We start from the raw sequence: 24557 nt of genomic DNA, 5'->3' as shown, positions 1-24557 counted from the left end.
AGATTTTCAGCGACACCCGCCCCGTAGTAGCCAGAGTTATTATCTCTCACTCGTGTTAGATACAATTCCCTCCGTATAGCTTCAGTTACCATACCGAAACATGCCGACGACTTTATAATAAATGAAGTAAGTTAAAGCAACCCGGGATTGGACAACTTTCTTCGAGAATATGCAACAACATACACACACATGGGGGTACACACATGGGGGCACACACATGGGGGTACACACATGGGGGCGCACACAGAGGTCCACACACATGGGGGTACACCGGCACTCCGGAGCAGTGGGCAGCCGTGGTGCAGCGCCCGGGGAGCAGGTGGGGGCTTCAGGTGCCTTGCTGAAGGGCACCTCATCCGTGGACGAGGACGTAGGAGAGTGCTGCACAACTACTCCCCCCGTCCACATAGCTCGCCTACCGGTCGGGACTCGACCCGGTCACCCTCCGGTTACCGGTCCACCTCCTCAACCCGTAGCCCCCGGACGCCAGTTTACTTGTAGTTCAAGTCAATCCATAATCCCGTTTCTGAATTCACTGTAAAACGCTGTGGATTAATAACTGTCAACAGCTAAACAGTGAGCAGTAGAAAGCCCCTCATACAGTCTGGGCCGGAGGGCCCTGCTGCCCCCAGCTGGTACCTCGTCCACGTGGTTCACCACCGCAAGCATCCTCGCTGCCACAGTCTTCCTGCTGCCGTACTTCTTGTACTAGAAATGAAGCACAAAACGTGAATGAATACTGAGGGTGACCCGTTATAATCACAGTGATATGAGAATACGTTAGGAACAGCGGCCATACCTCCGCATGGTCCACCACCAGAACCAATCCACTGTTCTGGTTCTGCTGATCTGGAACTTCATCTGCTCAGAGCTTTTCTAAACAATGAAATGAAAGTTGCACATGTATGGTTGTTTTGGTCTAGTTTTCATGTTCACTGCACAAGCCATGAAAAAAAATAACCAAGAAAAGCCTTTTGAAATAACAATATTGCACAACAAGGGGAGTTGTGTCCGTGTTTCATAAGAGTGTGATAGATATTGGAATGGGGCAGATTTTCAAATCGGCTTGTAACGGCTAATCACACTCACACCTGCTGGTGGTATAATATATACTATGGCAGATGCCATGGTGTATGCTTTTAACAGTCACAAACACAATGTGAACAACAACAAAACAGGTTCTGTACTTGTTTGAGATAGTTTATATCGTTTTTGAGGTGTAATTGTTTCATATTTGATCACATGAGGTAGTTTATTCAGGCTGTCCACACATGTCCCTAGAAAAACATGCAGAAAATAAGAGAAAGAACGAAATAGAGAGAAAAATAAAGATCTTGAATATTTTTCCACCTTCTGTCATCCGGAAGAAAAAAAGATCAGTGTCATAATTATAAAAAAATAACGGGAACTGTCCAAGGCAGGCCACTCGGGGGCAGTGACGCCGTTTTTTCCATAATTTGTTTGATAGAGAGATAGCAGCCGGATTAATATTAAAAATCATGATATCACTAACCAATCTATGTAATGCATTGATTAAGTTACAGCAGCATTTTGTGATAACGCTCTCCGAATTTGGGAAAACACTAGCGTGACACGTGGGTTTTGTGTGCATAGATCGGCTATTACATATGCATGACAGTAGGTGGCAGTCTCAGGTCGCTAGAGGCCCACGAGATTTAGAGTTCAAGTTTTAACAATGTAGTCAAAGTTGTGTTCTCAAGGTTAACGCATGCGAATAGAGAGGTTCTACTCATAACAAGAAGATACAATAAATGTTGGTATGTTTCAACATTTGATAATTAAGACACAACATTGTCTGTGTGTGTGTGTGTGTGTGTGTGCGTATGCGTGTGTGCGTGTGTGTGTGTGTGTGTTTGTGTTTGTGTGTCTATGCCTGTGTTTGTAGTGGTGAGCGAGTTCGACTCCAAGCTGAAAGGTTCTGGGTTTGATCCCCAATGTCTGCAGCCTAACCTGATTTATCCTATAGAGCAAGATGCCCCCTAACCCCTCCCTGTTCCATTACCACATATATCCTTAAACACTGTCTAACCCCTCCCTGTTCCATTACCACATATATCCTTAAACACTGTCTAACCCCTCCCTGTTCCATTACCACATATATCATTAAACACTGTCTAACCCCTCCCTGATCCATTACCACATATATCCTTAAACACTGTCCAACCCCTCCCTGATCCATCACCACATATATCCTTAAACACTGTCTAACCCCTCCCTGTTCCATTACCACATATATCCTTAAACACTGTGTAACCCCTCCCTGTTCCATTACCACATATATCCTTAAACACTGTCTAACCCCTCCCTGTTCCATTACCACATATATCCTTAAACACTGTCTAACCCCTCCCTGATCCATTACCACATATATCCTTAAACACTGTCTAACCCCTACCTGTTCCATCACCAACTATATCTGTCACAACTTCAGCAAGGCTTTAGTTTTTCAGTTGTCTGTTTCCTGTTTTGCCACACTAACTCCTGTCATTTCAGACTCTGCCATCCCCTCCTGCTCTGCATTACCTGCTGTTTTCATTCACCTGGCCGGCCCCACCCCCATACTCACCTGCTCCTCATCAGCTAATCAGCCCCTCAGTATATGGACCGGTCCATTTCCCTCAGTTCTTTGCCAGATTGTCTAGTGTGTTACCTAGCTCTCCCGTGTCTTCTAATTCTGATTCTGAACCTGCCTGCTCGTGTATCGACCTGCCTGTTTGGACTGTAAATGTAAATGTGACTTTGGACCTTCCCTTTTGCCTGCTCCTACTGGATTTGTTTGCTACACGGATTGACTACCTGGTTTGATCTCTGCTTGGAATAAACACTGTTCCTTCACCTGAACTGTTTCTCTTGTCGTGCTATTGGGTTCTCGTCTGCCATTTTGTGAAACCTGACAATATCCTCCAACACTGTCCAACCCTTCCCTGCTGCTGTTAATTTGCATGCAAATGTAAAACACAAGGATGGTTTACATATGAGTGCGGGCCGTCGGTCCACAGCCACAACAACAAAAAAAAAGTTAGAATATTTATTTATTTCTCTCTTAATATTATGACTTCATTATCATTAATATTATGCATTTTGATTTCTCCATACAGTTATTAAGGACTGCAATATGACAAGTGAAGGAATATTAGTATCAGGAAGGGGGGGGCGAGGTTATATCCCCACCATACTGTTATAAACAATACATTAAGTCTTCCATCTTATAATTTATGAATTTTCTAGGTAAACCTATTTTGAATTAATTGGAATTAACTGCCGCATGGCTGCAAGTGTTTGTTGGCTCTGACTGAAGGTGAATTCGTCGGTCTGGTTCGTCTGCCCGACCCCAAGTCACATGACCCCGAGGTTTTATGTGGTTAGAAACTGGGAGACGCAGGCAGTCAAAGTCAAATGTATCAAACTGTGTCACAAATCACCACTAAATCACAAACTACTTTTTTTCCCGGGCTCTGTTTAAAATATTTTAATGCAGCAAGAGAGAACATATCAACGCATTTTAAGCGGCCTTTACTGAATGCTTCAACATTCAGGGTGTGAAAGTTTGAAACGTCAGTGAACAGTGGAGGCGGAGCCAGGTATTAGGGGAAGAGCCAGGTGTTAGCGGAGGAGCCAGGTGTTAGGGGAGGAGCCAGGTGTTGGGGGAGGAGCCAGGTGTAAGGGGAGGAGGAGAGAGGACGTCATGTTGAGGAAACAAAACTTAACATTCAAATAAACCAAAGCCACCTGATGTGGAAGCAGTTCTCTCTTTTAGGCGAGAAATTAAAACGCATTTTAGAACAAATAGTCGGACAGACAACAACGAGGTGAGTAAAACAACACAACTTTGAGGAGTAGTTAAAACCTCTCTTCCTGTTATTGAATTAGAAATATATAATTGCTCAATACATAAACCTTGTCGTCTGTGTCTAGGAATGGCCTGTGCTAACACTTCCTGGTCTGAAGAGAACTTTTCATGTTCCATCTGTCTGGATGTGTTCAACAGTCCAGTTTCCACCGCATGTGGACACAACTTCTGCAGAACCTGTATTACAAAGTCCTGGGATGAACAAGTCCAGTACAAATGTCCTGTTTGCAACAAGCTTTTCAACACAAGACCTGATCTACAGGTCAATACCTTCTTATCAGAGCTGGCTGCTCAGTTTAGAACAACCGTACAAGTAAAAGAGCAGCCTTGTGTTGAACCAGGAGAAGTTCCCTGTGACGTCTGTACTGGGACCCAGCTGAAGGCTGTGAAGTCCTGCCTAATGTGTTTTACCTCTTACTGCCAAACCCACCTGGAGCCCCATCAGAGAGTCGCTCGCCTGCAGAAACATCGGCTGGTCGAGCCTATGGACCGTCTGGAAGACAGGATGTGTAAGAAACACGAACGACTTCTGGAGCTCTTCTGCCAGACTGAACAGGTGTGTGTGTGTCAGTTCTGCACAGAGGCAGACCACAAGTCCCATCCTGTTGTACCTTTAAAGGAGGAATATGAAGTGAAGACGGCTCAGCTGGGGAAGATAGAGGCTGAAGTTCCACAGAAGATCCAGGAGAGAAAACAAAAGATTAAGGAGATCAAAGACACAGTGAAACTGAGCAACAAAGACGCAGACAGAGAGATAGCCCATGGTGGGCAGGTCTTCACTGCTCTGATAGGCTGCGTTGAAAAGGGCCGGGATGACTTCAACCAAACGGTTCAAGAGAAACTGAAATCCACAGTGAAACGAGCTGAAGACCTCATCAAAGAGCTGGAGCAGGAAATAGAAGATCTGACCAATAGAAGCTCAGAGGTGAAGCGGCTCTCACACACTGAAGACCACCTCCACTTCCTCCAGGCCTTCAGATCCCTGAAGGATCCTCCACCCACCAGGGACTGGACCACGGTGGAGGTCCGTCCTCCGTCATACGTAGGGACCTTGAGGAGATCCCTGGATCAGCTGGAGGAGACACTGAACATGGAGATGAGGAAGCTGCCTGATGATGCTGAACTGAAGAGGGTCCAGCAGTATGAAGTAGATGTGACTCTGGATCCTGATACAGCTCATCCCTATCTCATCCTGTCTGAGGATGGGAAACAAGTACATGATGGAGGTGTGAGGAAGATACTCCCAGACAACCCTAAGAGATTTACAGCGGATCCATGGGTTCTCACGAGGCAGAGCTTCTCCTCAGGGAGATTTTACTTTGAGGTCCAGATTAAAGACAAGACTGACTGGTGGTTAGGAGTGGCCAGAGAGTCCATCGATAGAAAAGGTCTGACAAAGTGGACCCCTGAGACGGGTTACTGGACTCTTTGGTGCTACAACAATAGTCGGTTCTTATTCAGAGATAACCCTTCTGTCCATCTCCCTCTGAGAGCTGAGCTCCAGAAGGTGGGGGTGTTTGTTGATTATGATGAGGGTCTGGTCTCCTTCTATGTTGTGGAAGCCAGGGTTCATATCTACTCTGCTACTGGCTGCACCTTCACTGAGCCTCTCTATCCAATCCTCTGTCCACATTTACATTATGAAGGTACAAACTCTGCCCCCCTGATCATCTCACCTGTCAATCAAACAGACTAGGACCTTTGTTTGATAATAAAATAATCAAACGACCAAAACAACTAATGTTGTTTCCTGAATTAGAATTAGAATCTCTACTATGTGAGATCTGAGAGATCTGCATTAATGTCATACTGCTGTCATTTAACGAGGAGAATATATTTAAGAATTAACCCTGTAGTTGTGTAACATAACCCTTTATAAAGGGTTATATTACACTCATTTATGTGTCTGTTTTCCTTTATTTCTTTTACACGTTTAAAGATATACAATTTTTTTGAGTTATATAGAACATGTTTAGAGGATTAACCTGTATAAATAATAATTTGAAAATTGAATATATATCAGAATATTGAATGACAAAACAATCCAATGTTCTTACACTTGTGATTTTAATAAAAAGAAAAGGCAAATATTATGATGCATAGGCCTACATTATCATTGTAATGGATCATTTCAGGGGAATAGATACATTCCAGTCAAATAGTGTTCAGTATAAATACTGTTTCTGTAAAAATAAGTGTCATACAAAAAATTCAATTGTTTATTTCTAAAACCCTTATTTTGATTATTTCGAGATTGATGGAACGTTTTAAATCATTGAAGAAATGTAACGGTTTGTAGTTGATGATCCAGTAAATTAATCTCCAATATACAACAACCCAACATGTGTTACACACTTACACAAAGGTCACAGTGACTACATGTAAAGATACTCCCCATGTGTGTGAGTACCAGAACTTTGTCTGGTCAGCTCTCCTCTCCTCTCTCCTCTCTCTTCTCTATCTCTCCTCTCCATCCTTTCCTCTCATCTCTTCCTCCTCTCCCTTCTCTCCTCTCTTCTCATCTCTTCTCCTCCTCTCTCTTATCTCTGCTCTCCTCTCTAGCTTATCTAGGATTGTGTTCATTATTGTCGTACATTACACATTAATGTTTATGTTTATCATTCATTAATGTTATGGAGGAACAACAGCTTTTTGTATCTCTTTGATCTTACAAGGCATGGTTAACTAATAAATACAATCAAATTAAAACATAATCTCCTTAATCCAGGAAACGCAAAACCTTTATGGATTTCTCGCTGTTGGAAAATGCCTTGTAAACTCTCTGTTGGCATGTTTAGAACATGAATCTTTAGAGTTTACTTTTAGTTGAAAAAACTGTGGCGAACGGACGTTCTACCAATGAGAGGACAGAGAAGGTGGAGATGAGGAGGAGCATGTGTGAGTAGTAAATCACATGTTCACTTTCACTACTTTTGATTGTGTGTACTTCCGGACCCAGACAGGAAGTAGTGGGGCCTCTGTGCCGGATGTGTGTGTAAGCCATGCGTGCGTGAGTGAGATGAGGGTGAGGGGGGGGGGGGGGATGAGTAAGAGCCGACACATTCGGTCGTGATCCGGGGAGGGCAGAGGAAGAACAGTGCGGCACGGGAGAGCAGAGGAGGAAGCAGCGACAGAGGAGCTTGATGGGTCTGGTCTGGTCGGGGGGGCTGGTGACGTTGTTGTGCAATTAATTGTGCAATTACAATAATTGTTTTTAATATTGTTGTGGATTATCTGTTGCCAGTCTACAGCCCATTTAGAACATTGGAAACATATTCCTCAGATTTAAATGAAGTTAAGTTAAGTTAAGTTAAGGTATCCTTTATTCTCTTTCTCTACTCTTGACCCGTCCGGGAGCTGCTGAACACACACACACAGAGGAGTGACCTTGTCCACACACACGGGGGCACACACACACACGGGGGCACACACACACACGGGGGGTACCCCGGCGTTCCCGGAGCGGTGGACCGCCGCAGTGCAGCCCGGGGGCTTCAGGTGCCTTGCTCAAGGGAACCTCCTCTGTGGACGAGGACGGAGGAGAGTGCTGCACAACTACTCCCCCCGTCCACATAGCTCACCTACCGGTCGGGACTCGACCCGGACACCCTCCGGTTACCGGTCCACCTCCTTAACCAGTAGCCCCCGGACGCCCCGTGGACGTTCAGAGGGAGGGGCGGTATATAGAAACACTGAGGAGCCCTATCACAGATAACATGTTTAGGGAAGTGAAAGTCCTGCTCTGAGTGAGCTAGTGTGCTCCGTGTGCGGAGGGCTAGTGTGGGGGCAGAGGAGCAGAGAGGATCCCGAGGAAGGCCCAAGCCCCTCCAAGAGGTGGAGGACCACCACAGGGCAACACCCTCCCCATGTGGAGGCTGTGGGGGGGCCGGAGGACCCCTCTGAGGCCCGTGTAGACCCCGGGGGGGGCGGGACACAGACGGAGCTGACAGAGGACTCAGCTCGTCTGGAGGTGTTGAGCGCTCCGACCACAGCTCCCCCCGTATCTCCTCCTCCTGCAGGACCCGCCTGACGACCTGCAGCACAGGTCAGACAGATGGAGGGTTAGATATGAAGGGCTGAACGGAGGGATGGATGGGTTAATAGACTCACTAACGGTCTGTGTGGTCTCAGCCGACTTTGAAGCTCTGTACGAGGAGCTGCAGCAGCTGGGACAGGGAGGCTTCGGGAGTGTCTTTGTTGGCTGCCAGAAAGAGGACCGTCTGCCTGTAAGAGTGACGCCACAAAGCCACACTCTGTGGAAGCACATACGTGTCTGATTCACGGCATCCTCTGTTAAACACTAAAGCAGTGAGCTTGTGTCTTTGTTGCTCAGGTCGCTATAAAGCACATCCCCATGGCCAAGGTCTCAATGACACAGGAGGTGAGTAGCTTTAATGGTGTTATTACCTACAGTAATGTTACGACTCTGCTTTTGATGGCGAGCACATGCTCATGTTGAATCAATCAACCTGTTGGGAGGACTGCCGTTCTCCTGGTTTTGGCTCTGTAGCCGAGACCAGCTGGGTTTGAGTGTTTCAGGACTAGCTCCCTCTGTCTGTCTACTCTCTGTGGTTCAGACGGTTGAAGGGCGGCTGACGGACTTCCCGCTGGAGGTGTCTTTGTTGCTGAGGGCCGCTGAAGACCGCCCGGACCCGGGGGGCCCCGGTGCCGTGGTCCTCCTGCTGGACTGGTTCCAGCTGGACCAGGAGCTGATCCTGGTCCAGGAGAGACCCAGCGCCTGCGTGGATCTCCTCTCCTACATGGAGAGCAAGGGGGGCAGGCTGCAGGAGCAGGACGCTAAGGTGTGTGGGGCTCAGCCTGGACGGGGGTTCAGTTCAGCCTTCATGGGGCTCCAGGCAGGGGGCCGGGACCACCCAGCATGATGGACACATCCAGATAGTAGTGTGTTCAGGTGTGTTCACTGTTCAGGAGGATGACGTGTGTGTGTGTGTGTGTGTGTGTGTGTGTGTGTGTGTGTTCGTGTGTGTGTGTGTGTGTGTGTGTGTGTGTGTGTGTGTGTGTGTGTGTGTGTGTGTGTGTGTGTGTCTATGCCTGTTTGTAGTGGTGAGCGAGTTCGACTCCAAGCTGAAAGGTTCTGCAGTCTAACCTGATTTATCCTATAGAGCAAGATGCCCCCTAACCCCTCCCTGATCCATTACCACATATATCCTTAAACACTGTCTAACCCCTCCCTGTTCCATCACCACATATATCCTTAAACACTGTCTAACCCCTCCCTGTTCCATTACCACATGTATCCTTAAACATTGTCTAACCCCTCCCTGTTCCATTACCACATATATCCTTAAACACTGTCTAACCCCTCCCTGATTCATTACCACATATATCCTTAAACACTGTCTAACCCCTACCTGTTCCATTACCACATATATCCTTAAACACTGTCTAACCCCTCCCTGTTCCATTACCACATATATCCTTAAACACTGTCTAACCCCTCCCTGATTCATTACCACATATATCCTTAAACACTGTCTAACCCCTACCTGTTCCATTACCACATATATCCTTAAACACTGTCTAACCCCTCCCTGATCCATTACCACATATATCCTTAAACACTGTCTAACCCCTCCCTGTTCCATTACCACATATATCCTTAACCACTGTCTAACCCCTACCTGTTCCATCACCACATACAGGGCCGTAGCACCAAATCCTGGGCCCCTATACTATAGGTACTGCTGGACCCCCCTGCGCCAGGTTGTTGACGGGGGGGGGGGGGGGGGGTCCGGAGCGATTGTTGACGGGGGGGGGGGGGGGAAGCGATTGTTGACGGGTGGGGGGGGTCCGGAGCGATTGTTGACGGGGGGGGGGGGGGGGGGGGTGGGAGGGAAGCAATTGTTGACGGGGGGGAGGGATAAAGAAAAAAAAAAAAGTGAGATAAAATTTTTATTTTATTTTTTTTGGTCATGGGCCCCCCCTCTGCCTTGGGCCCCCCCACAACTGTCCCCTTTGTCCCCGCAGTCCGACGGCCCTGATCACATATATCCTTAAACACTGTCTAACCCCTCCCTGCTTCTGGCAGTTTGCATACAAATGTCAAACACAAGGAGGTTTAACATATGAGGGCGGGCCGTCGGTCCACAGCCGCAACAAATCATAAAGAAATGCCACATTTAAAACCCTTCAAATTCCTCACAGAGACACCTGGGGACAGGTTGAAGAAGAATAAGGCGGAGTTTGGATTTTTATTTGTTTCTCTCTTGATATTATGACTTCATTATCACTAATATCATGCAGTTTGATTTCTACATACAGTTATTAAGGACTTTAATATGACAAGTGAAGGAATATTTGTCTCAGGAAGGGGGGGGGCGATGTTATATCCCCACCATACTGTTGTAACCGGCCTCATTCAAGCAGCCTCCATTATGTGACGACGGAGAAGTAGGACACAGGGTTGATCTCCACACGAGCACTTTTATTTTCTCAGTGACCCACAGTGACCCACCTGTGTCACACAGAAACAGTGGGGGGCACAACCGCCGTCAGATTCACTTGTGGAAACCTGAACACAACGTGGTCGGATGAGATATATCAACGGGCATCCCACACATCAGCTGAAACTACCCCCCACCCTCGCAATGTACATTGTCATCCATCGTATAAAACACATTTCAATGACAGTATGGCGGCAATATGTACAATTAAACAGAATAATATCAACATATGACACAGGAGCCACGAGGAGCGCGACTTACCAATTATCCGGTTGAAGTTAGACAACCGGACGTTGCGTCAACCGGCGTTAGACACCGCGCGAACTTCAGCGCGAACTTCAAAATAAAAACACCACAATGGGTAATACAATAAAACTAAACCAATAAATGAATTGGGGCGGAATCTATAACACAACATACAACACTTGTTACATTCACCCCTCCTAGATTCCACCAAAATCACATCACACCACAGCAGACTCACGGACACCCGCACCCACCCGGCAAGGACATACGGCGGAACCACTGGTCCCACCCTCAAGCCCGAGGCCGCCTACACCAGTAGACCAGGGGAAGACCATAGCCAGTCACTACCCCACCTGTGAAATAATGTGCTGCCTGTTACACCACACAAAATGTCCCACCCTGCCTAGGTGCTGTATCCCATGCCAAGCCCACTGCCTGTGAGTGGATCACACCAACATCAAAAAGGAGAGAAAAACGCAACCATAACCTGTCCCATTGATTCTATCAGTCGGTGAACTGGTTTTCTAACCCTCCCCCTACGGGAACTAGCAACATCCTGCAACGTTGTGGAAATATCACAACCGTCACCCCCAAATGAAGGCATAGAACTGGACACAAAACGAGGGGCATGAACATTTAAACCACTCTGCTCTGCCTGTTGCGACTCTGACACTTCATCACTACTCATGTCCGACGTGTGCAAGCGACCACCAACCACCCCCACCAGCGCCTCAGACATGATAGATGACTCAGAGTCAGTTTCCACAGAGGAGTCCTCAACCTGACTCTCTTGGCTCACTGTCAAATCCACATCATTTACACTAGAGGAATAACTGTGTCCCTGATCTAATGGTCCGGACTGATTCGTCCCCACCCAGATCGACACTTGTGTCCCCTTGCTCCACATCTTCCCCCACAGGGAGAAAACTGATGTCCAAAATCAAATTGCGATGCACTACTCTGACAATGCCTTCGTCATTTTCCACCCGGTACGTGTGAGTTTGCAAATTCCTGTCCCTGACCGTGTACACCCTGGGGCTCCACTTATCAGCCAATTTCCTCTTTCCCAACACTCCCTTATTGGCAATAAGCACCTTAGCGCCCACGTCAATACAAGTTCCCTTGACTTTCCTATTGTAGCCCCTGGCCTGTCTGTCCTGTTCTTTCACTGCATGTTCTTGTGCAATACCAGCCGCCTCATGAAGATGTGAAACTAGAGTACGCACATAGTTCTTGTAGTCTACAACTACTGGGTCATGCAGTACTCGTTTGAACATGACATCCACAGGGAGCCTTGGGACTCGGCCAAACATAAGCTGGAATGGGGCATACCCTGTCGTTTCGTGCACCGTGTCGTTATACGCAAACGTAAGTGTTTGTTTCTGCTGTGGCCACTTGTCCTTCTCCCTAAAGGGAAGAGACCGCAGCATTGAGCCCAACGTGCGGTTGAAGCGTTCTGTCCCCCCGTTACCCATGGGATGGTAAGCAGTAGTACGAGACTTTGTGACCCCTGCAAGCCTAAGTAGCTCTGCGATAAGTTCGCTTTCAAAATTAGCCCCTTGGTCAGTATGTATACGCTCAGGAAACCCATACACACAGAAGACATGGTCCCACAGTTTCTTAGCCACTTGCTTTGCTGTCTGATTCATGCATGGGAATGCGTGTGCGAACTTGGTAAAATGATCCGTGACTACCAGAACATCTACTGATCGCTGTTTGTTGTCCTCCGCACTCCAGAAATCTAAACAGACTAGGTCCATAGGGGCAGAAGTCCTGAAACTTTCGAGCGGGGCGCGAGCCGAAGGCTCAGGGGTCTTAGCTAGGATACACCTTGGGCAACACTTAACGTATTCTTTAACATCATGCTCCATTTTGGGCCAAAAGAAACGTTGCCTGGCCAGGTGTAACGTTCTAGCCTGTCCCTGATGCCCTGCTGTGTTGTGCAAACCATGCAACGCCTTTTCTTTCAAACTCTCAGGTAGAACAAACTGTTGCCTTCTTTGCTTGGTAAACTGGTCCTTAATGACCCGGTACAGAACACCATCGTGCACTTTGAGCCTTTCCCACTGCTTCATTAGCGCTAGATCCCTAGCACTAAACCTGGCTCTCTCTCGCCTCGATGGGCGCCTCCTGCGGATGACAAACGGCACAATCTTAGAGATCGTATCGTCATGCTCCTGGCAACGCTGGAGCTCATCGAGTGTGAATACTGGCAGTGAGTCCTGTTCTGGCGGTACTAGTCCTTGTACCGACTGTGCCAACTCCACCGCCCTTGACCCCACAGCCACATCCCATTGATCATGACACTCTAAGACCGCCCTAACGGCGCCGCTGTCCCAACTCCCAGGTGACCCATGCCGGCTAGACACTTCACTACACTCTGGTTCCCCCGCCTGCTGGCACAGGGCTTTCAACCGGAAAGTATCTTGGATGCCATCATAATCAACATTCTCTGACTCTGTCAGTAAATGGTGATACTGTTCTGTGATGAGCCTATGACTCACTGGCCTAGCGAAAGGGTCCCTGCTGAGCGTGTCCGCGACAAAATTTTTCGTGCCCGCAATGTGTTTCAAGTCGAATGTGTACGGTGCTAGTTTGGACACCCACCGTTGCTCGCATGCGTCCAGTTTGGGTTTGGTCAAGATATAGGTGAGGGGGTTGTTGTCCATCCATACTGTAAAATGGGTTCCCCTCAACCAGTGACTAAACTTGTCACACACGCTCCACTTGAGTGCCAAGAATTCGAGCCGATGGGCCGGGTAATTCTTTTGCGAACTACTGAGGGTTTTACTTGCGAACGCAATGGGGCGTGCTTTCTCCTCGCCTTCTGGCACCTGTGACAACACGGCTCCTAGGCCATCTAATGACGTGTCAATCGACAAAATAAGGGGTCGGGTGAAATTTGGGTGCAACAGAACAACACAGTTTAGCAAACTGTCCTTCAAATTCTCCACTGCCCTGTCGCACTCATCAGTCCAATCAGCTGGGACAAGCCGGCGATATGACCCCACCTTCGAGTTCTTTTTCGTCCTCCCCCGCCTCTTTTGTCCACCCGTAAGTGCGAAAAGTGGTTTGGCTACAGCCGAGCAATTTGGGATGAAATGTTGGTAGTAAAATACCATGCCTAGAAATGACTTTATTCTCTTCACCGAGGGTGTGCAACCGTCATTCTCCATCAAATGTGCCTTGTTCATTTTTTGAATGGCCTCCACCTTTGCTGGGTCTACGGACACTGACTCCATTTCCATCTACAATATGTCCTAGGAACTTGATGGAAGACCGAGGTAAATAGCACTTTTTGGGGCTCAACTTCAAATGGTACTGCCTTAGTCGTTGAAAAACCACTTCCAGTCTGTCTAATGCTTCCTTCTCTGTCGGGGCAAACACAAGCAGGTCATCGAGGTAACACAACAGACTGCTGAAGTTCAAATCTCCAAAGATGCTAAGCATCATGCGCATAAATGATGCAGGGCTGTTGCAAAGCCCCATGGGCATCCTGTTGTACTCATAGAGCCCCATTGGAGTCGTGAATGCTGTGTACTTTTTGTCACCCTCCTCAACGGGAATATTGTAAAACCCGGAGGTCAGGTCCATTGTGCTAAAGTAGGCATTGCCGCCCAGCGCAGCTAAACAGTCGGCTTGATGCGGGAGCGGATGTGCATCCTTAAGGGTGCGCGCGTTTAGCCACCTAAAATCTGTGCACAACCTCAAACTCCCATCTTTTTTCTAAACCAACACTAGCGGAGACGCATACTCACTAGTAGACTTTTGGATAATCTCCTGCTCCTCCATCTCCGAGAGTACCTGCCGCAGCTTTTGGTACTGGGCCGGTGGCACCCGACGGTACGGCAATCGGAACGGCCTGTCATCTGTCAGCCGTATTCGGTGGGTAAAATCCTTGGCCTGGCCACAATCCAAAGTGTGTTTTGAAAAGACATCATTGTATTGTTCGAGCAGTTTAACTAACTTCTCCCTGCCTTCTGGACTTGCGTCACATCCGTCTATATCAACACCAGTGAGTCCGGCCTGCTGCAGACGCTCCTTGAGTTCCCCAACCTGGCTCTCAACGACTCCACCCTCGGAACTCCCTCTTTCAACCCTGCCGATGCCCTGGACAACATCAAAATCTTCCACTGCTAAGCAGGGGGACACATCTGCTAATTTGCAGTTCCTTCTCAGCACTATGGGTTTGTCAGCTAAGTTGGTAACCTTCATAGCCACCCATCCATCCCCCCACATGGACGCGAGAACGCGGGCAACCAGAATGTTACGAGGCATAGACTTGGACGTGGTCGGCTCCACAATAACTGCGCTACCCGGCGACATCGGAACATTTTTGGGTAACCTCCCCCAAACCAAATGCTCGGTCCTAGCCAATAACGTGACTGCCTGTCCCAACTTTAAGGTCCCTATTTTCTCCGGAGCATTCCCACCCCTCCAACGACAAGAGCTAGTCAGTAGGTCGAGGAACTGCTCACACTGCTTGGGTACACCGCCTTGGGACACCAAGCGCCAGTAGTCATCGGTCGACTTCAGCTGGTGGGTAAGGTACCGGATAACGTTCGATCCGATTATCAACTCGTCACGCTGGCCTGGTACTACAAGAATGGGCACTATGCATTTTACACCATAGAGTTCCATCTCTACCTCATACATGCGCTTCGCCGTAGTCCTTACTCCCCCACAGCCTACCAGCACTACCTCCTCTTTCATTGCAGTCTCCGCGGGCAGCAACTTGTTGACCAACATCTGCTGTTCCACTTGCTCACTGAGAGTACACGTCATGGAACCTGAGTCTAGCATACCCTTGACCTGATATTGGTTGATCATGACTGAGGCATAAAACAGCTCATCATAAGGCCCAATCCTCTGTGTGTTCTGTGCGATAATGTGTGCACCCGCCGGAGCCCCGGCGCATGCCTCCAGGTAGTGCTGTCTAATATCATTGATGGGGTTCTCGCTGACACCACCCGCACCTGTACCCCCGAGGCACGGGCCTACTAGTTTAACTCAGCCGAGTCATGTTGAGGCAAGGTATTCTGACCGCGGCGAGGGGGGCGGTTTGGGCAGTTTCGAATCAGGTGGTTTGGCTGAAAACACGACAAGCACAAGCGTTCTTTCCTTCAGTGCTCGGTGGTGGTATGCTCAGCGGACTTGAAGACTTTACATAACTGAGCCTGCATCTGATATGGGGCACCAGGTCAATGTGTCTGTGTGTTTATGGGCCTGTTGGTTTCTTGTTTGTTCTGAGAAAGAACTCGGTCTAAAATGTTGACCAGCATTTCCATACAGCCCTCATCACATCTCGACTTTTCCATCACCCCACTTTCCTTTTCCATGTTGCCGTTCCTGTCCTGCTGAGCATCCGAGCCATTGAACGCTGGTGCTTGGGTGTGAATCCCCACATGCCTAGTGTGTGGGGTCCCCATCTCAATGTGATGGCGGTCGAGGTGCTCTTGTATTTCACCGGCTGTCCATTGCTGGGGCGCTTTGAATTTATACACGGCGGAGAGCGCAGGGTCTGGGCAGTATTTAACAAACATCATTGGTAACTCCTGACATGGGTCGTGAGTACGTCGGCCCAATCTCTCAAGAGCCTCCGCGGCAGCATCAGCTGCTTTGTTCAACCTCAACCAGTAAGCCATTGGAGTTTCGCCGGCAACCGGAATTGTGTTTAAAAAATCGGCCATAGGCATAGCGGATGATGAGTACCCACCGAAATGTCGCTTAAGCACATCAAAAATTAGCTTTGGGTCGCTTTGTGTTTTTAACCCCACGCTGCTCCGCAGGGTTATTTTTACAACGTCTCTAGCTTTACCCATCAACCTGCACATTACTTCAGTGTGCTGCTCGGACAGGGGCACTGCTTGTCTCTGGAGATATACCTCCATCATCTCCTGCCAATCATCAACTGTGAATTTATCTGACCCATCTCCCCGGAACACGGGTGGTTCTTTCACATCCGCCTGCATGACCAACCGAGCACCAGTCAGGTTAACATAGGTGGGCTCACCGGCTGTTTGGTCCGCCCCATATTGTACCCGGGCGCCACTAGCTCCTCCCACCCCCGCACCGCTCAACTGGTCTCTGATTTCCTGGCCTACTTGCTGCGCAATATTTGAAATCAACACACCCATGGCCGGGTCCTATGCGTTGGGAACACATGACAATGTTGGTGGATTGCTGATTGGCAACTGGCCTCTAGCGCGCGTTGAACAAAAAGCTGGTGTCCCAACATCACATGTAGACACGACTCTATGACCCTGAGGAGCCCCACCACTCTCATCGAGCTCTCTGTCCCAGCCGAGATCACTTGAGCTACCGTTACCGTCCATGTCAATGAAAACACTCATTTGGATATATTCCACCAAGATCGATGATAATAATAAAATAAATAAACCATGTGAAAAACTGAATTTCTATCAAAAGATTATTCTTAAATCAGTATTTGAAATTGTCCACGCATCACAACAATGTTTCCTGAATGTTACCACACCTGGAGATCAAACAAAATTATATATAGTATCCCTTTAAGAGTCCTACTTCTTATCTGTGTTGTGTTTTTTTTTTTCTTCTATTGTACAACCTCCTGTGACCGAATGGCGTCAGTCCACCACTCTTGCGATGATGATGCTGAAGAGCAGCGACGATCCGGGTCACGGCACCACTGTAACCGGCCTCATTCAAGCAGCCTCCATTATGTGACGACGGAGAAGTAGGACACAGGGTTGATCTCCACACGAGCACTTTTATTTTCTCAGTGACCCACAGTGACCCACCTGTGTCACACAGAAACAGTAGGGGGCACAACCGCCGTCAGATTCACTTGTGGAAACCAATTATCCGGTTGACGTTAGACCACCGGAAGCATTTATAATATAAACGTTTACAAAATCTCAATAAAAAATACAGAAATAAAACATACAAAGAAACCCCTAATGGGAAATGTACATACAGTGACCCACCTGTGTCACACAGAAACAGTAGGGGGCACAACCGCCGTCAGATTCACTTGTGGAAACCTGAACACAACGTGGTCGGATGAGATATATCAACGGGCATCCCACACATCAGCTGACACTACCCCCCACCCTCGCAATGTACATTGTCATCCATCGTATAAAACACATTTCAATGACAGTATGGCGGCAATATGTACAATTAAACAGAATAATATCAACATATGACACAGGAGCCACGAGGAGCGCGACTTACCAATTATCCGGTTGAAGTTAGACAACCGGACGTTGCGTCAACCGGCGTTAGACACCGCGCGAACTTCAGCGCGAACTTCAAAATAAAAACACCACAACGGGTAATACAATAAAACTAAACCAATAAATGAATTGGGGCGGAATCTATAACACAACATACAACACTTGTTACACTGTTATAAACAATACAGTAAGTCTTCCATCTTATAATTTCTGAATTTTCTAGGTAAACCTATTTTTATTTCAGTGGAATTAACTGCCCCACGGCTGCAAGTGTTTGTTGGCTCTGACTGAAGGTGAACTCGTCGGTCTGGTTCGTCTGCCCTACCCCGTCACATGACTCGGCGGTTTTATGAGGTTAGAATCTGGGAGAGGCAGGCACAGTCAAAATCAAGTCAAATGCATTTGTACAGCTCTTACTCAGTTAGTCACAAATCACCACTGAATCACAAACTTCACTTTTTTTCCCTGGATGTCTGTGTCCAGTCTTTTTAAGATTGAACATATTTGAATGTCGTAAAGAAGAAAACATATCAACGCATTTTAAGCGGCCTTTACTGAATGCTTCAACATTCAGGGTGTGAAAGTTTGAAACGTCATTGAACAGTGGAGGCGGAGCCAGGTGTTAGGGGAGGAGCCAGGTGTTAGGGGAGGAGAGGACGTCATGCTGAGGAAACGAAACTTAACATACATAGAAACCAAAGCAACCCGATGTGGAAGCAGTTCTCTCTTTTAGGCGAGAAAACAAAACGCATTTTAGAACAAATAGTCGGACAGACAGTAACAACTAGGTGAGTAAAACAACACAACTTTGAGGAGTAGTTAAAACCTCTCTTCCTGTTATCAAATTAGAAATCTATAATTGCTCAATACATAAACCTTGTCGTCTGTGTCTAGGAATGGCCTGCGCTAACACTTTGTGGTCTGAAGAGAACTTTTCATGTTCCATCTGTCTGGATGTGTTCAGCAGTCCAGTTACCACCACATGTGGACACAACTTCTGCAGAACCTGTATTACAAAGTTCTGGGAAGGACAAGTCCAGTACAAATGTCCTGTTTGCAACAAGCTTTTCAACACAAGACCTGATCTACAGGTCAATACCTTCTTATCAGAGCTGGCTGCTCAGATTAGAACAACCGTACGAGTGAAAGAGCAGCCTTGTGTTGAACCAGCAGAAGTTCCCTGTGACGTCTGTACTGGGACCCAGCAGAAGGCTGTGAAGTCCTGCCTAATGTGTTTTACCTCTTACTGCCAAACCCACCTGGAGCCACATCAGAGAGTCGCTGGCCTGAAGAAACATCGGCTGGTCGAGCCTATGGACCGTCTGGAAGACAGGATGTGTAAGAAACACGACCGACTTCTGGAGCTCTTCTGCCAGACTGAACAGGTGTGTGTGTGTCAGTTCTGCACAGAGGCAGACCACAAGTCCCATCCTGTTGTACCTCTAAAGGAGGAATATGAATTGAAGACGGCCCAGCTGGGGAAGATAGAGGCTGAAGTTCCGCAGACGATCCAGGAGAGAAAACAAAAGATTAAGGAGATCAAAGACACAGTGGAACTGAGCAACAAAGACGCAGACAGAGAGATAGCCCATGGTGGGCAGGTCTTCACTGCTCTGATAGGCTGTGTTGAAAAGGGCCGGGATGAATTCAACCAAACGGTGAAAGAGAAACTGAAATCCACAGTGAAACGAGCTGAAGACCTCATCAAAGAGCTGGAGCAGGAAATAGAAGATCTGACCAATAGAAGCTCAGAGGTGAAGCGGCTCTCACACACTGAAGACCACCTCCACTTCCTCCAGACCTTCAGATCCCTGAAGGATCCTCCACCCACCAGGGACTGGACCACGGTGGAGGTCCGTCCTCCGTCATACGTAGGGACCTTGAGGAGATCCCTGGATCAGCTGGAGGAGACACTGATCATGGAGATGAAGAAGCTGCCTGATGATGCTGAACTGAAGAGGGTCCAGAAGTATGAAGTAGATGTGACTCTGGATCCTGATACAGCTTATCCCAGTCTCATCCTGTCTGAGGATGGGAAACAAGTACATGATGGAGTTGTGAGGAAGAAACTCCCACACAACCCTAAGAGATTTAAATTGTATGCACGTGTTCTCACAAGGCAGAGCTTCTCCTCAGGGAGATTTTACTTTGAGGTCCAGGTTAAAGACAAGACTGACTGGTGTTTAGGAGTGGCCAGAGAGTCCATCGACAGAAAAGGTGATACAGAGTGGACCCCTGAGACGGGTTACTGGACTCTGGACTACAACCTGGGTGTGATGGTATTTAGTGATAACCCTTCTGTCCATCTCCCTCTGAGAGCTGAGCTCCAGAAGGTGGGGGTGTTTGTTGATTATGATGAGGGTCTGGTTTCCTTCCATGATGTGGAAGCCAGGGTTCATATCTACTCTGCTACTGGCTGCACCTTCACTGATCCTCTCTATCCATTCCTCTATGATGGTGACATAAACTCTGCCCCCCTGATCATCTCACCTGTCAATCAAACAGACTAGGACCTTTGTTTGATAATAAAATAATCAAACGACCAAAACAACTAATGTTGTTTCCTGAATTAGAATAGCATTAGGATCTCTACTATTTGAGATCTCAGATATCTGCATTAATGTCATACTGCTGTCATTTAACGAGGAGAATATTTTTAAGAATTAACCCTGTAGTTGTGTAACAACCCTTTATAAAGGGTTATACACTCCTTTGATGTGTCTGTTTTCCCTTTATTTCTTTTACACGTTTAAAGATATACCATTTTTTACAGTTATGTAGAAAATGTTCAGAGGATTAACTTGTATAAATAATAATTTGAAAATGGAATATATATCTGGATATTGAATGACAAAAAAATCCAATGTCTTACACTTGTGATTTTAATAAAAAGAAAAGTCAAATATTGTAATGTGTGGCCTGTATTATCATTGTAATGGATCATTTCAGGGGAATAGATTGAAGATAGATTGGAGAGCTGAGCTCCAGAAGGTGGGGGTGTTTGTTGATTATGATGAGGGTCTGGTCTCCTTCTATGATGTGGAAGCCAGGGTTCATATCTACTCTGCTACTGGCTGCCCCTTCACTGAGCCTCTCTATCCAATCCTCGATCCATGGTCCAACTCTGCCCCCCTGATCATCTCACCTGTCAATCAAACAGACTAGGACCTTCGTTTGATACTAAAATAATCAAACTACCAAAACAACTAATGTTGTTTCCTGAATGAGAATATAATTATAATCTCTACTATGTGAGATCTGAGAGATCTGCATTAATGTTATACTGCTGTCATTTAACGAGAAGAATATCTTTAAGAATTAACCCTATAGTTGTGTAACATAACCCTTTATAAAGGGTTATATTACACTCCATTTATGTGTCTGTTTTCCCTTTGTTTATTTTACGCTTAAAGATATAAAAGATTAAAGATATAAAATTTGTTGCAGTTATGTAGAACATTAACATGTATAAATAATTATTATTTTTTTCTAACATTTCTATTGGTTTTAACTTCTGAATATTGAATGACAAAACAATTCAATCTTCTTACACTTGTGATTTTAATAAAAATAAAAGGCAAATATTGTAATGCGTAGGCCAACATTATCATTGTAATGGATAATTTCAGGGGAATAAATATTTAAAAAATTTCAGTGTTCAGTATAAATACTGTTTCTGTAAAAATAAGTGTAATACAAAAAATAAAATTGTTTTATTTCTAAAACCCTTATTTTGATGATATCGAGATTGATGGAACGTTTTAAATCATTGAAGGAATGTAAAAGTTTTAGTTGATGAACCAGTGAATTAATCTCCAATATACAACAACCCAACATGTGTTACACACTTACACAAAGGTCACAGTGACTACATGTAAAGATACTCCCCATGTGTGGGAGTACCGTGACTTTGTCCTGTGAGCTCTCCTCTCTCCATCCTCTCCTCTCTCCATCCTTTCCTCTCCGCTCTCCTCTCTCTCCTCCTCCTCCTCTCTCTGGTCTTCTCTCTAGCTCAGTGGCGGTTCCTTCGATAATTAGCTGTTTGTAATAAGAAATCAGGCATGTTATATTTCCTTCATTGTAACCCCGTTTGAGAAAAACAGAAAAGGCTGATTTGGAAAAATTATTCACAACACACCAAAAAATCTGTCCGTCTGCCTGCAGCCTAAGATTTCGTTAATTATATCGTAGTGAATACACATATTGTTATGTTGCAAGTAGTAATAAGCACAGGAGACCGACATACGTTGAAGTGTAATGATATTGAAGGTAAGCACGTAGCACAGTACTGTAGGCCTAGTTCCCTAGCCTAGCGCATGTGTTGTCTACTCCTTCTCTAGTACCACAACACACTACATAACAGTAGAGCCACCTAGTGGTGTAATCAGGTAGTGGACACAACATCCCCCCGCAAAGTAAAACAATTACTTCTCTCTGTAAGAACCTCTGAAGTAATACAATTATTCTTATGTAAATCTATACCCATAGAACATTAAACCAAGTGATAGAAATGAGAATAATATCATGGCTAGTATCAGACCGTACTAGTTAAATGCAAAATAATAATTGACTGTATTTATCAAACACATTTAGCAAGAACATTTAAGCTCAGAAACATGACTTAAAACGATACGGTAGAGTCCCGGGTTCTTGCATCTCCTGTATCATAGTCTTTTAACCAGTCCGGAGGTTTACGATCTCTGACAGGATGCACTCGGTCATGCATGGTTCTCTCAGGCGTGCAGGGTTGAGATGTTCCAGCCAGCGGCTGCCCTGTAGGCATCACTGGTGCATCAGCTGCTTGAGTGCGCTGGTCTGCAGGTATCACGGCTGCATCAGGTACGCGAGTGAGGTGAGAGGAATGCCAAAGTTTCCCATCAGAAAGTCTGTATGTGCAGGGACCCACTTGCTTTTCGATTTCAACTGGCTTTCTGAATCTGGGATGTCCTTTGGGCACATGAGTCTGCTTCTTCACTCTTACTTTGTCACCTACCTTGAGAGCAGGTGTTTAGTATACCTCCACCGTCTCCTGCAGCGTCCTCACAGCCCTCTCCTTCTCCTGCAGCATTAACCGGAGTGCAGGGTCCATCTCTGTGACGTCGCGCTCCAAGGCCTTGGGTTTGCTGTCCAGCAACAAAAGAAGCCCCAAGCACTGACGTTAGCGGAGCTAGTTGTTCTCTTCTGACCTAAAGGGATTCTGTTCAGTAAATACCTGCCATTCACCGGGAACCTTTGGATTCTTTTGCTGCCCTCCACGGCTTTCATCTGAGCCTGAATGAGGGCCTCCAGTACATGTGTTTCTGACGAGCACAGCAGACCAAGCCTCAGAAGAAGGCCCTGTCGCTGAGTCCGGGAACCGTCTCACAGCAGTTGGAACGTGGAATGACCAATTGGTGCACAGCAGGACGGCTGGACCCCCCCCCCCCGCTCCACACTACGGGGGCACCAGAGGAGCACTCTCCTTTGAGATGACCTATAGAAGAACCCCCGAACCCAACAACCAGGGCAGGCTAGAGAGGGGGGGGGGGGGGGGGTGAGTAAGAGCCGACGCATCCGGTCGTGATCCGGGGAGGGCAGAGGAAGAACAGAGCGGCACGGGAGAGCAGAGGAGGAGGCAGCGACAGAGGAGCTTGATGGGTCTGGTCAGCAATCTCTCGGTGCCCGACCCGGGCGTGTCCGACCATAAGGCCATCTCAATGGAGCCCCCCCCCCCCTCCTTCAGTCACTGAATCTGTAGATCTCTACAATTCGGGCATGTCCGAACATAAGGCCATCTCAATGGAGCCCCCCCCCCCCCCCCTCAATAAGCCCAACAGACAAATCAGTTTCAGGAACCTTAAAAACATCAACCCAGTCCCCATGACTACTGACCTCCTCCGTCTCTCGCTGCCAGCCCCCCTTCAGTCACTGAATCTGTGGATCTCTACAATCCATCCCTCAGCCCCCTCCTGGACCGCCATGCCCCAGTCCAGCCCAGAACCGTCCCCTTCCCACGCTCAGCCCCCGGTACACCAGTGAGCTACGACTGCTGAAGAGAACGGGGCGTGTCCTAGAGCGGCGTTTAAGGACTCAGGACCGGCTGTTCACAAACTAGCCAAGCGGGAACATCAGAAGGCCTACAGCGAGCCCCTCAGTGACACGGCCCCGGTTCTACCCCCACATGATCGACCACAGCCCTGGTAACTCCAAGCAGCTTTTATCAACCGTACATCATCTCCTCAAACCTCAGCCCCCTACACTCAGACAACACGCAGCAGCCGTGCAACAGCTTCATCTCCTTCTACACAACGAAGGTAGACAACATCCGCCCCCTTCTCTTCAGCCCCCCCCCTTTCTCCCAAGGCCCCCCCCCCCCCACATCCGTTGACTCCTCATTTTACTTTGTCTTCACATTTTTAGCATCCACTCCCCATATTTACCGTATGTAGTTTACTTTGTAGACCAATGTGTTTCAGTAACTGTGTAAATACAAAAAAGGGGGAATTCCTTCATCCAAACAGTCTTTTTTCCTTTCATCACTTTAGTGCAGGGGTACTCAAGTAGAAATGATGAGGGGCCACAATTTTTTTTTTCAGTGACTGAAGGGGCCGGTCGGTATACGTGTGACTGAGGCCGATATATGCTCTGTTTTAGACGTAACGCGTAAGCACGTAAGATACATAACCCCCCTTGCGCGGTAAAATATCCCCCCTTACGTGCTTAAGTGCGTCGGCCAAAATTCCTGACTATGCGACTAAAACACTACGGCCCTACGCAGCT

The 24557-nt window shown here is 47.2% G+C and overlaps 3 protein-coding genes and 1 long non-coding RNA gene across 5 annotated transcripts in view; 2 read left to right on the top strand and 2 right to left on the bottom strand.

The window, feature by feature from the left end:
- Positions 1–240: 240 nt before the first annotated feature.
- On the bottom strand, positions 241–2859 carry LOC115560179 (uncharacterized). Its single transcript, XR_003979700.1, has 3 exons — positions 2588–2859; positions 800–876; positions 241–708 (listed from the first exon to the last, which is right to left on the bottom strand). It is a non-coding gene; the product is annotated as an uncharacterized LOC115560179 (long non-coding RNA).
- Positions 2860–3092: 233 nt separating this feature from the next.
- Positions 3093–6060, top strand: LOC115560121 (E3 ubiquitin-protein ligase TRIM39-like). Its single transcript, XM_030379444.1, has 2 exons — positions 3093–3830; positions 3937–6060. Exon 2 carries the CDS (start codon positions 3939–3941, stop codon positions 5565–5567), a length of 1629 nt encoding a protein of 542 aa, XP_030235304.1. The 5' UTR covers positions 3093–3830; positions 3937–3938; the 3' UTR covers positions 5568–6060.
- Positions 6061–7184: 1124 nt separating this feature from the next.
- LOC115560158 (uncharacterized) overlaps positions 7185–24557 on the bottom strand; it is a 28362-nt gene continuing 10989 nt past the window's right edge. The window contains exons 1-3 of one of the 2 annotated variants that reach the window (XM_030379486.1): positions 23011–23146; positions 22816–22921; positions 7326–7905 (exon numbers count right to left, since the gene is read on the bottom strand). In XM_030379486.1, the coding sequence (XP_030235346.1) occupies positions 7453–7905; positions 22816–22921; positions 23011–23063 (612 nt within the window). In that variant the 5' untranslated portion in view covers positions 23064–23146 and the 3' untranslated portion in view covers positions 7326–7452. Of the gene's footprint in view, positions 7906–22815; positions 22922–23010; positions 23147–24557 lie in introns of those variants that run through there. The other variant, XM_030379487.1, reaches the window with a different exon arrangement.
- LOC115560131 (E3 ubiquitin-protein ligase TRIM39-like) lies at positions 18498–20788 on the top strand. The gene is made up of 2 exons (XM_030379452.1): positions 18498–18586; positions 18693–20788. The coding sequence occupies exon 2, from the start codon at positions 18695–18697 to the stop codon at positions 20306–20308; it is 1614 nt and encodes a 537-aa protein (XP_030235312.1). The 5' UTR covers positions 18498–18586; positions 18693–18694; the 3' UTR covers positions 20309–20788.

The sequence above is a fragment of the Gadus morhua genome, chromosome 15 (assembly GCF_902167405.1).
Source record: "Gadus morhua chromosome 15, gadMor3.0, whole genome shotgun sequence".
In the NCBI taxonomy this organism is placed as follows: domain Eukaryota; kingdom Metazoa; phylum Chordata; class Actinopteri; order Gadiformes; family Gadidae; genus Gadus; species Gadus morhua.
Note: the sequence above shows the minus strand (reverse complement) of the source record. Positions and strands in the feature narration are given on the sequence as shown.